Here is a 13,319-nt window from a genome sequence, read left to right as displayed (position 1 = left end):
TGTTTAGATGTGCATCAATACATATTCTCACGTGCAGTTATTTGTAGAAGCTACCAGACTGTTCCAGCCATTACTGAAACACATTTCCAAAATTATACTTGAAAGCTTACCTGAACATACTACTTATGAACATCAAATTATTCTCCCAGTCTTTTAAAACCTCTACCGGTTTACATGGGGACAGGTAGAGCATTGGAGACTCAAGACAGTACGTTCACTGTGTAATTTGCACATGGTAGTCTGAGGCTTAAATTAAATAAGCAGATTTAAACCTTAGCCAAAAACTAAGTAGGTACATGCTGCTCGGAGTCTCTTTAAGATTCATAGTAATGAAAGTCATTGAGGCCAATGAAACAACCATTGTTTTAACATCATCATTAAGTTCAGAGATGATTTTGGAGTATCTGCATTTAAAAAAAGAAAGTTTCTTTTTTTATTATTTTTTAAACAAGCACAGACTTTTTTTTTCTTAAGATTTTATTTTTTCATTTTTAGAGAGAGGTGAAGTGGAAGAGAATGAGAGGGAGAGGATTATCAATGTGTGATTGCCTCTCAAGTGCCCTGTACCAGGGACCTGGCCTGCAACACAGGCATGTACCCTGACTGGGAATCGAACTGGCAACCCCTTGCTTCGCAGTCCACACTCAATCCACTGAGCTATACCAGCCAGGGCAAAAAAGAAAGTTTCTTTACTCCATCTCACCATGCTCCACTCCCCCAATTTCAATCATAAACATATTGATTGATAACACAGTATCTAACTAACATTCAGTCAAAATCTAAATATCATAGTCTGTAGAAAAGGACAATAAAATGATCTTAGCAAAATCAGAAGTAAATTTAGGACTACAAGGAATAAAATGGTTTTGTGGTTTTACCTAAACTTGACTGCATTTGGTTAGTGAATCAGAGGACAAGTAAGAAATTTAAGGATCCACGTTGACCATCTTACTGTCTCTAAGCAGACAGGACCTCAACCAGTACAAGGAAATGCATCCAGCCCACAGGGAGGAAGGGCTACTGCTAGCTCTACTTTGATTCTTGTAAGTAATGCAATGTTCTATGCAAATGCAACAGATATAAGTAAGCAAAACCACCTATATCAACATCACCCTGTATCACAGCCATCAGTTGTATTCAGGGCCAAAGTAATTTATTGCACTTATAAAGTTCTGGGTTTGGGGTCATTTTCTGTCATCCTTAGATTGACTGTACACTGGCAGCAGCCCACATCTACTTCACAGGAATTTAGCACTGAACACACTTAAGCCTGTATCTACATTCCCACTTCCCTTTGTGATACACAGCATACATACACAGATACGCTGTTCTAAGTACTTTTCTTTGTGCTCATCAAGTCGATTTATCCAAAAATGCTAGTGTTAAAGGAGGAGCTACTCTATATTTTTTTCTTCTCTGTCAACTAACCATGTCCTTCATCTAACGTGATTTTCTCTTTTGAACTCTGTAAGTTTTTATAATTTTTAACCTCATGGAAATAGGACAATTTTAATAGTGATTCCTTTGATAAACCCTGACTTTTGGCTTCCAGACAACTGAATACTTTGAGACTGTTCTAGATATATCTTTGAAGTCTTTATGTACTCTGATTTCTTCTGCTTAAATCCTGAGTAATCCTTTACATTCTAATTAAGAAACAACATATTAAAACTGTGATTCCTTATAACCAGTTTCTTCTTTCTTCTGATAAAAATTTAAAAAATAGAAAAAATTTCTATCAGAAGAAGAAAGAAATCAAATATTCTTGCTACCCAGTATTTTCACCTTTCTTGGAGACAGGGAACTGAATAATAGTAGCTCCTGTATGAAACTTTCCATTCTTAGTCATGGTCTCAGTATAAAATGCTAGTTTTAAAAATAAAGATAAAAAGTGTTGAAACTTTTCATCAATTCTGGTGAAAATGGAAGAATTCTATTATTAAAATTAGCTTAAAATAGCCCTAGTAATGAAAAAAATTATATCGACACCCTGAGAAGATAGGTTACAATTCACATGGCTAAAATCTGTACACTGGCAAGTCCATGAGACTAATCTGGATTCCTGCAGCGCCTTTCATACCAAAGTGACTTCAGACTATATTGAAAAATGAAGAGATTACTGATGCAGGTTCCCAAGGGAATTCACTTGGCACATTTTACCTTGACTGTGCATTTGTCTAATTCTGATACATTGACTAAACTCTCTCATTCCTTCTATCTTCATTTTTCAAATTCTGTGCTGGTTATTAATGTTCAGGATGTCCTCAGTACTTAATTAAACTGACCTACTGTAAGTAATTATGTTTATTAAGATACATATCTTCCCATTGTCCTATGGTATCCATCATTACAAGACTCCTCACTGAGATTGTAACTTTTGTTGACAATCCTCAGTAGTATAAACGGCAGTTTCATGATCAGTAATGTTAAATTTCTCAGCAAGTTTCTTTGAAATATTTTACATTTCCTGGGAGGCACGACACTCTATATTATCTCAAAATATTAGACTCATTGGCCAAACAAATGGAAAACTGAGCACTGGGTTGGAGAAATGGTAGATTAACAACAACAACAACAACAACAACAACAAACAGCAGAAAGTGGAATTGGTAACATTTCAGGCTTAGGAAAACTTGGGTGCATACTGCATATTATTTCCAACTAGGTAAAAATTCACAGTGATGTACACTACTAGAAATGAAAGCTTTCCTCTAATAAGTTGGTAAAACTGATTCCAGGTACACAAACTGTATGTGTGCTGTTAAGACACCAGATTTACTATAGTAGCTTCAAAAATGATAACCAGGCTTATCTTAAACATGGTTTCTCACTGAAAATCTTGCCAGGAAAAGCAGGGGGACATTTTGCATGTTTCACAAGGCAAAAGAGGATAGGAAGCCTGAGAGCAGGTATCAATCCCAATGTCACTGTTTCCGTAAAATATTCTGAAGGAAACCTTTGGTCCATCAACTCTTGGTGTATGCAAGAGCCTAGGCATTGAGTAGAAAAGGGGAAGGAGGCTTCCAGTAATTTTATTTCAAAATTAATATAGCCAAGAGGTATGAACTGTAACAAGAAGGCGTTTCACCTCAACAACTGAACTCAAAGGAAAACATATTCAGCCCTACTCAGGGAGTCATAACACCTTTGCTAAACTTAAGGAAACCTCACAGAGACCACAAAGAGCAATCATTATGTTTTGTAAATATAACCAGGTAGCCAAATATTTTGGTATACTTTGGTAAATTTAGTTCACTGAAAGAGCCTAAAAAAACAAAAACAAAATCCAGAGGTATTTTCCTCTGGTTCAGAAAATATCTGAGATCCATAATTGAATGAACAATACAGCCATCCCCAGCCCCCTTTCCAGGCGTGTCTCCCAGAACCCCCAGCACCCACAGCTGCCTGTTTCATGCTCTATCTGTATGAACTTTCAGTTCCTTAAGCCTTCCACCCTTTCTGTCACCTCCCAGCACTTGCGCATGCTCTTTTCCCTCCTCTTTGCCTCAATAATTCCGTCTTGTTTTTCATGTCTTACATTCAATGTCACTTCCTCCAGGAAGCCTTTCAAGGTCCTTCACACTGGGTTAGGTACCTGTGGGGCTTACGGGTAGAGGTCAGTAAATAGCACCTTCCTTCCCCAGCAAGTCTGGAGTTATCTGAGAGTGAAGGTAAGGAATCAGCAAATGGAAATGACAAGTTGGGAGAACCCAACTTTCATCCGCAGACAAGTGGGCTTGCTGAGATTTCAATGCTGAATTAGCCATTTACCCATCAATCATAAGGATAGCTGAGCAACTGCAGAACTCCCCAAAGGGGGCTCATTCCTCTGAAATTTATAGCACCAAGGGTCACAGAATAGGTGTTTTCTGAAGCAGGTTAACTTGCAGGGAAATAGAGAACAGGAGAGAAACTGAGCTTTGCATATTCCAAAGAGGAGATGAAAGAGAAGCTGGCAATGTTATCCTCAGCATGAGAGCTAAGAGTGAAAGAAATGGAACCTGTGAGTGGAACTTCCTCTTTGTAAACAAACAAACAAAAAACGGGATAAAGGTTATTTGCCCACAAAACGTATTGCTTGAGCACAGCCCATCTCATAGAGGCTGGTCACAGATTGTGTGTTTAGTTACCCACTTCCCTCCCAGACCTTCAGGCCCTCAAAGCAATTAAGGTCCGTGTCTGTTTTGCTTACCAGTTACTTCAGGGCCTGGCCCAGAGTCGGCACTTAACACACACACATACAGATTAAAAGAATTCGTCTGTCACATAATGACACATTCTGCTTGCTGTTCAGCCCCAAAGAAATCTATTACTAACACTGAGATGGAAAAGTTACTTGAGCAAAAACTGTGTATAGAGTTGTCATGCTTAGGACTCTTCAAATAGGTTGGTGGGAATAACCTAAGACCTTTAAAAGCCTGCAGACAGTCTTAGGGAGATCAAAAATATGATCAATCAAATGGTAATAAGTACACAGCTATCAACAATTGAATCTAAAAGACAAATAAATGAACAAGCAGAACAGAAACAGAACCAGATAGGAGGGGGGTTGGGGGGATGGGAGAAAAAGGTGGAGGGACTAAGAAGTACAGATCGGTAGTTACAGAATAGCCATGGGGATGTAAGTACAGCACAGGGAATACAATCAGCCACAGTCTAATAACTACGTATGGGGTCAGACAGTGAGAGACTTGTCAGGGTGATCACTAAGTTATGTAACGTCTAATCACTGGGGTGTACACCTGAAACTAATACAATATTGTATGTCAGCTGTAATTGAAAATAAAAAATGATTTTTATACATACATAAATAAATAAACCAGATCAATAATAATAATTTTAAAAAGGCTGCAACAAAGACAAGACTTTAGCTGACTCCCATTTTCTGGCAACAGTGCTAGGTCTCAGATTGGTTATGTTCCTGATTTGTGGGGAAGGGAATAAGGGAAAAAAGGATTGATACTCAAAGGCATAAGACATATAGTTAGCAGAGATTACACAAACTCTCAAGAGCTGGCAAATATGTGAAGAAACTGAAACCCTCATACACTGTTGGCGGGAATGTAAAATGTTGCAGCCACTTTGGGAAGCCATCTGGCAGTTCCTCAAAAGTTAAACACAGTATTGCCATATGAATCAGAAATTCTACTCTTAGGTGCTGGTATAGATCCATGAGAACTGCAAATATATTCCCACACAAAAACTGGTATATGAATGTTTATAGCAGCATTATTTATAGTAAAGACTGACAGCAACCCAAATGTCCATCGAGGACAAATGGACAGACACATGTGGTATGTCCATACAATGGAATATTATTTGACAATACAAAGAAATGAAGTACTGGGATATGCAATAACATGAATGCGCCCTGAGAACATTTAAGCTAAGTGAAAGAAGCTGGTCACAAATGACTACATATAACCACACATTCTATGATTTCATTTCTATGAAATGTTCAGAATAGGCAAATTCACAGAAACAGAGAGCACACGAGAGGCTGCCAAGCGTTGATAGGGTTGGGGAGAAGTGGGGAGCGATGGCAAATGGGTAAAGGAGTTGCTTTTGGGGAGGGTGACAGAAACGTTCTAAAATTTATTGTACTGATGGTTGCAAAGTCCTGTGAATATAATAAAAGCCAGGGAATAGTACACTTTAGATAGATGAATCATATGGTACATGAATTTTTATCTCCATGAAGTTGTTATCTTGAGAAAAACAACAGGTGGGTGTGGGAACAGGACCTCCAGAAACCACAAGTTCCTGAAACTGGAATGATGCTGTCCTTCTGCTGTGACAGGGAGCCTGCTAGAGTACAAGGCACTCCTTGCTGCCCACTTTCTTTAAAGATTCACACGGCTGACCTCCTATTCGGGCTTGCTTTATTTATGAGATGATAAGGTTGCAGTAAGCTCTTCCGAAAGCAACCTATTTGGTATCACTTTTTAAAACATCAAATGAGTGACTCATCAGACAAGGCCAAGGGAACTATCTTGCAACAACCAGCTCCGATGAGATGCTTTCCAACAGATACAAGCTGGGACCCACATTGGCTGGGACCCACGTTGGCTTGCTCATGGCAGGCAGATTAGCTTTCAAGAAAAGGAAAAGCATGGGATATTTATTTGTTAGGGTGTTGTGTCTAGAATATACCTGTATTACCTGCCTGCACTAGGATGTGGGGTGTACAGCACCTACTAGGTGCCAGCCCTTTAAAAGAAGTTACCTGCTTTAATCTTCATACCAACCCTAGAGGAGAGAAGGATCTATACCCCCATGTTATAGCCAAGAAAACAAACTCAGATTCCAACAGAAACCATCTTAAATGATGTCACTCTGGGTTGCAGTGGCCCAACTCCAAAGGCTATGCACTCTCGCCGCCCCACGTGGCCGCCCTCTCCTGTGAATTGGCAGAGGCCGAACTGCCTCTGCAACTGCTCGAGAGGAGCCAGGGCAGAGGTTTCCAGAGGCTTTGAGTCCACTTCCCGTGTCCCAGGACACCCTTGGCAGCTGTAGGGATTTGTGGTCTAAGTCCCTAAAATCAGAAGTAGACAAAAAATTCATCCCTCACTCACCAGGACAGATACAAACCTCAAGATAATTTGTTTTCCAATGGTTTCAGCTTCAAGTTCTGGTTTGGCACTGGCTTTTTAACAACTAACAGCTGTAGGCGATTCTCACACAGAATAAAGACATCGACAAGGCAGAGGGTGGAATTCTCTCCCTTATGCGCACGGAACAATGAGCTGTCTTCGAGATGGACACGGCGCTGCCACCACACAGCCTATGGCTCGGGGCTCTTTTTGGGAGGATGACAGAATATGATTGAAAGGTCAAGGGATGTGGATGCTTTGAGGGCACTAGCTCTGCCCACCACCTCCACGACCACCGTGGAGGTCTTCGTCTATCAGCAACATCGGTCTCCTTAGGTTGACTTTTGGCTGTAACATGCTTTAAGTGGGAAATAAAACCAAGCCTGTCAACACATCACCGCTGCCCGTCTTGGTAGCCATCATGGCAGATGATTCACTGCCCCTCCCTCGGAGAAAATTATGGGTCCTCCACCCGCACCAACGACCTCAGGCTTGGCCGTGTGACTTATGGCACTGATCTTTACAGAAGGACGATTCGTCCTTGTCCTGTGAATTCAGGAGTGGCCACACGCTATGCCTTGGCCAAAGAAATGTGGGTAGAAGTGACATGTCATTTCCAAGCACAAGCTCAGAGCCTGCTAGCAGTTGACCATGTCTCGCTTTCCTCTTCCACCAGGGCCGGGCCTTGGAGAGAAGACGGGGAGGAGCAGAACCACAGCTGACCGACACTGGTTACTTCTGCAGTTGTAACACTGAGGTTCTGCTATCACAGGAAAAACTGGCTTACCATGACTAAGACAGTCATTAACACCGGTCCCCTCCGCTTCCCTTCTTACCTTCAATTGTGGCTCCTCCCACCTCACTTCCTCCAGAAAGTTTCCCTCCATCACCTCCCTCATCACTGTGTTTGCCATCACATTTCCACACATCAATGCACAAGTGGGGTGCGCCTCTTTTTTTGGTGGCATTATCCCTTTTTGGGTCCCCTTTGCTACTGAAACTGTCAGCTCTTTGGGAGCAGGTTCTGGTTTTCTAGCTTGAACCACCTCGCTAACACCAAGACCAGAGTTCTGTAGCGGTGAAGATGGCAGAGGGCGGAGGTGCCCGAAACACTGAAGTATTCAGTACCAATAATGTAGAAACATGCTGCCGAGGGTACTCTCTTCTTTTTGCCAACGAGTTAACCTACTCAGGAGGAGACCCGAACTCAAACAACAGCTTCATAGTACTCCCTCATCCCAGCTTGTCTTGTAGGAAAGAAAAGCTTAGAGGTGAATTCTGGTCTAGAAGCACTGAAGTGACATGGATCAGTTCAGATCATGCCCCTGGAGGGCGGTGACACAGCCTGCCTTACTTACAGGCAGTCACGCAGAACAACAGCACTCCCTAGTATCTGCTGACCAATACACACCGCCTGAGTAGAACAAACTCCATTACACAATGCCAGCGGTGACCAAGGCGGACAGACTACTCATGTAACCTGGAACCAGGCACTGGGCCATTATACTATTTGTTATTCTCATTTAAATATTACATCAAATTAGAAGGAAGTATTATTTTTTCCCCACTTTACAGAAGACAGAAAAGTCATATGCTTTTTCCATACTTATACAGGTAATAAACTCAGAGCAGTAATCTGAACTAAGGTCTTCCTAATCTCCATGCCAGGGCCTTAATATCCTCTGGCCACACGGAACAGAAAGAAACACTGCTCCAGAGGGACCTGAGAAGCGAAGCTGAAGAAAGCCCTTACACCTCTTAGTGAGTGGGACTTACACCAGAGGCAGCTCTCCTTTTGGGATAGTGGATTCTAAAATATGATAGCATCTATAAAAAGTTTCCCACAACAGTTATTATTGCAATCCTATCATTAGGCTAAATAATTATACTGTACTTTAGTCATAATGTCTTTCATCAAAGGGTCAAGGACAGGAGGGGCAGTATGACTAATTTTTAGAAAGACATTAATACTGTACACTGGGAGTGGGGGATAAAAGAAGTATGGGGGACCCCCAGGAGGTATGAGGCAGATGAGGGAACTGTTTATGCACACAAGTACAGACTCTGGTTGGGATGGAGAAGAACTGGAAAGGGCAACTTAGGATGCATTGCTGCCACATATTTGAAGACCTAAAGGTCTAAATCGCTCCACTTAAAGCACCAGCAAGGCCCTTTGATGTAGTCATGCTACCTTCCTCCTTCCCCCCTTTTTCCACAGGCTCAGTGCTGACAGTGCGGCTGCAGACATAAGGGACAGAAGGGGGTCATTTCACTGAAGCAGGGCAAGCCCACGGCTGGCCAAACCAACCACGCGCATTCTCTCCTCTCCCTCCCAGCTCCCACCCACCGCCAGGATGGGAATCTGGGACTTACCACCAGTTCACTGAACATGACGTCCAGCTCCTCCACAGGGGGCATGGGTAATGCTGGCTCCATGGTCTGAAGGGCAAAGTTGCTGTCATTTCGCAGCCGATATGTGATTTCTGGGTGATCGTTATTTCGGAAACAGCAAAAGATGAATGAAATCCCCCGTCCACCTCTCTTCCTTGGGGCCATGGCTGAACTCTGTTCTATTTCTTGAGTGACTACACTCTGCAAAAAGAGGACGTGACATTGTTAAGAGTGCAAAGTGAAAAATGATTTTTTAAAAAATCAGACCAATTCAAGAGAGAGTCCCCTGCTCTGGAGGCCATGGCAGTGCCTTGCAGAGCATAGAGAGAATAACCCCAGGGAGTTTGGAGTCCAGTTGGGCACAGCACACATGTCTTTCTACTCGCTTGTTCAGTGTTTCCTATGACCAGCTGCTGAGCAAACAGTGCAACCCAGTCAGCCTATACCACAGCAGACGCCGCCATCACATTGGGCTACCGGCCATTCTTTGTACATTACATACTCTTTCCTGCCAACTCATGTTGTTATTCCCCTTGTATGAATGACCTTCTCTTTCTTGCCCCCAGATCTCTTACTCATCCTCTGTAGTGCAATTCTAATTTCCCCTTCTTTGCCTTCCCCAAGCAGAATTAATAATATATGTGCTAAGCAGCTATGGCATATCTATCCATTCCAGCTCACGTCGCCTTCTAAGTTTTGTAGGAGTGCATCCTCCTGTGAGACTGTGATAAGTCAAACGTATTAAGCATCTTGGGGCCCTGCACAGTGCCAGGAAGACAGGAGGCGCTCAGTTAATGTTGATTGTGTTAAATAACTTAAATTTAGAACAAAGGAAGAGTGACTTAACATGAACTAGAATGGTTGGAGATTTCCAAACATAAAAGATAAAATGAGTTCACTAATAGGGAGATGGTTAAATGAATCACAGTGTATTCACACAATAGAATACTTTGCACTCATTAAAAAGAACAGGCATCTGTGTATCTAGATATGAAAATGTAGTTCAAGGTGCTACACGATATATGTACTATGTACTACAGGATTACATGTTTTAAAGCATGTATGAATATATGTAAGAAAGTGTTAACTGGCAATAACATCCAAAATAAAAATAGGGAATTGGAGAACTATTCACTGTATACCTTTTTAAATTTGAATGATTACCATAAAAGCACATTTTTAATGACTGCATAGGTTTTTAAAGTTACAATGGTATGTACTGGCTTGCAAAGATACTATACTGTCGAGTGAAAAAAGAAAAACTTAAAGCATTTATATGTAAATGCACAGCAAAAGGCCTGGACAGATACACAGCAAATTCTTAACTGAGAGAAAGAAAGGGAACTGGGAAAAGGTAAGAAAGGAAACATTCTTTTGGGAGAAAATATTTGTGTATAAATTTTGTAGATTTTCAATTTTTAAAAAGAAATAGGTAGGAAGAAAAAAGAAAAAGGCAGGGTATGAATTGGCCCTTCATGAGCTGTGCCGGCAGAGAAGGAGAAATGCATCCATGCAGGGAAGACAGAACAAGGATTCACAAAGGTGCAAATTTGGAGGAGAAGCCATGGGGAGTCAGACTGAAGAGGGGTGCCAGTGTGGAGACACTGCATCCCTGCCTAAGGAGCCTGTATTTATCCCACAGGCAACAGGGAGTTAAATTTAGAAGCCTCTCCTACTCTTCTCTGAAAGAGAGAGAGAGGGAGCAAATGTGATTAGGTCTTGACCACTCTCATTTTTCAGAGCTGTGGGCAGGTGACCTTGCTGGAGAAACTACAGTGAACGCTGAGCGCCCTCACGGAGAGCAGACTGCAGATAATCAGATGATAGAGCCAGCGCCATGTCCCGCCAGTGTCAGTGTGCCCTGATACAGAGCTAGCACCACTGCAGGCACGTCCTCGAAGGGAGCAGAAGGCCTGAGGGGCAGGCAGAGGCCTGCAGCTATCCTTGAACTGATTTCAGTGCTGATACTCAGAAACAGGAACAGTGCTGTGTCATCTCCAAGGTCAAATTTTAAAACGAGTGGGTAGCTGCTATAAGGAGACACAGGGAAGAACTTCCTAATGCCTGCAAATGGGACAGGTGGAAACGAGAAGTCCCTGACTCTGTTGTCTTCAGACTAGACGGACTGGCCTGCTAGAAATGCCTACAGTGTAAGTGCCCCACTATGAGATGGGAGATGGGGGAGAGATGAGGGATTTTCATTAGGTCATCTTCTCATTCCAGCTTCAACTCCAGCCACTCTGTGCTTTTATCCATTTTGGATCTTGACTTATTTCTTACTAATCTTATTTTATAGAAAACCTCCTGCAGCTACTCACTGTAATTATAAGAATATTGCAAAAGCCATCCAACAGCGTCCAAGGGTCTCCATGCTGGCCCCTGCCTGCCTCTCCACCTCACGGATGGAACGTTCTTTGTATGAGTCACTGCACTTCACCTACACTGGCCGTGCTGGCTCCTACCTCAGGGCCTCTGGACCAGCCAAGCCCTTCAGTGGCATATTCTGGCCCTCACCTGTGCATAGCTAATGTTTCCTTATCATTGTGACCTCAAAATAAATTTCACAGTTTCAGAAGACATCTCCAACCATCTATCTGCAGTAGTGCTCCCTCCATGCCCCAGTCACTCTCGATCCTTTTAGCCTGTCTGTTCTTCATGGCCACCACTGTTGGAAGTCATCCTATTTGATTATTTCATAGGGCAGGGGCCTTGCATATACTGTTCATTGCTGTGTCCCCAGCTCATGACAGTACACGAGACACACATACTAACCTACTCAGTGGAATGTGGTCTGGGCCTTTGTAGCATTTTGCAACCCCAGGACGCACAATCAACAGAGTACTTTGTGATCTGGGTCTTTGTCCCCCATTGAAGAGACAACTCCAAAAGGAAATGCCCACCACAAGTACTGAATCGTGCCTTACACAAGTAGGAGTAACACCAAAGTACTTGGGAAATGAATGGAAAGACAACTGCTTTATTTTTTGAAATGTATTTAGAAAGACAACTGCTTTAGTTTTGCATTTTGCAAGTTGTTTCACTGAAACCCAAGTTATACTGTGTTCTGGCTGTATTGAGGGTGGGCGCAAAGGAAATGTTAAGAGCTAGCAATCAATCCAAAGCATTTTTTAAGTCTTAAAAAACCATCAGTAGTTCTATAACCCAATGAATATGAGAGTCTTCGCTAGTTCCTGAGATGTGTAATAAGATACAGAGCCTAGTACATTTAAGAAACTAATTGAAATCATTTTAACGAGAACAAAATATTGCCTTAACAGGTGATTTGTGTTCAAAAGCCTCGGTAAAGCCCAAAGGCCAAGTCTGATGCCAGTTCCTCTGTGGAACCCCAAATACAAGGTCCTCTTTCAAACAAAAACTTAAACTACAGATGATGGCAAAGACTTGAGATTTCTACCAAGCAACCATTTTTAATACACACATCTGGAACTCCAATGCTCAGGGCCGAGTCTCCTAGATGTAGACCAAAACAAGAAGCAAAAGTAATCATTCCACTTGACCTCCTCAGTGACAGTAGACATGTCTAGCCAGTTAAATGCCCTAGCACTTCACTAATAAGAGATCCCAGCAACCGCCCCTGTGCCTGACTTTAGTAAGTGCATTCACACCCATCACATCATTCCATCATCCCCATTTCGTATATGAGGCTTTAGAGGCCACTTGGGAGGAGGTGGGGCAATTCAGAAAAATTTGAGAGAGGCTTGATTTGCTGGTAAAGGCAAAGAGATGTTTATTCAGAGAAGCCTAATTGGTTGGGAGAGGGGCAGGGAAGTTTGGCAGAGGTCAGGAAACCTGCTTGCTTAATAGGCTGGAATCTGGCCCCCACCCTCTCCAACCTCAAGGTCACGACATCAGTTCAGCCTACCCGCCTCTGCCTCTCCCTTAGGAATCACTGCAACAGCTTCTTAACTCTTCTCCCTGACCCTTGATTCCCAGACTCCAGGTTGGCAAATCTTTTCTGCAAAGGGCCAGATAATAAATATTACCGGCTTGTCAGGCCATTAAACCTCTATCACAATTAATCAACCCTACCATTTTATCATGAAAGCAGCCACAGGCATCTGTGATCATGGGTGTGCCCATGGGTCACTAAAACTTTATTTATGGATTCTGAAATCTGAATTTCATATAATGGCATGTCAAAAAATATTCTTTTTTTGATTCGCTATATCATTTAAAAATGTGAAAACCATTCTTTGCTTGTGAACCACACGGAAACAGGTGGTGTGCCCACGTGGGCCCAGGGGTTGAGGGTTGCCGAAGTTGCCCTGGTCCATCATATTCACCTATTTAATTCATGAAGCCAAATGCTGATCA

At 42.4% G+C, this 13,319-nt stretch overlaps 1 protein-coding gene across 4 annotated transcripts in view; it reads right to left on the bottom strand.

Annotated features, from left to right (window-relative positions):
* DAAM1 (dishevelled associated activator of morphogenesis 1) overlaps positions 1–13,319 on the bottom strand; it is a 155,598-nt gene that overhangs the window by 82,114 nt on the left and 60,165 nt on the right. For all 4 annotated transcript variants that reach the window (XM_028505472.2, XM_036010486.1, XM_028505473.2 and 1 more), the window contains one exon: positions 8,967–9,185. In XM_028505472.2, the coding sequence (XP_028361273.1) occupies positions 8,967–9,149 (183 nt within the window). In that variant the 5' untranslated portion in view covers positions 9,150–9,185. The remainder of the gene's footprint in view (positions 1–8,966; positions 9,186–13,319) is intronic.

This window comes from Phyllostomus discolor, chromosome 1 (assembly GCF_004126475.2).
Source record: "Phyllostomus discolor isolate MPI-MPIP mPhyDis1 chromosome 1, mPhyDis1.pri.v3, whole genome shotgun sequence".
Taxonomy (NCBI): Eukaryota; Metazoa; Chordata; class Mammalia; order Chiroptera; family Phyllostomidae; genus Phyllostomus; species Phyllostomus discolor.
This window is presented reverse-complemented; position numbering and strand designations above follow the sequence as displayed.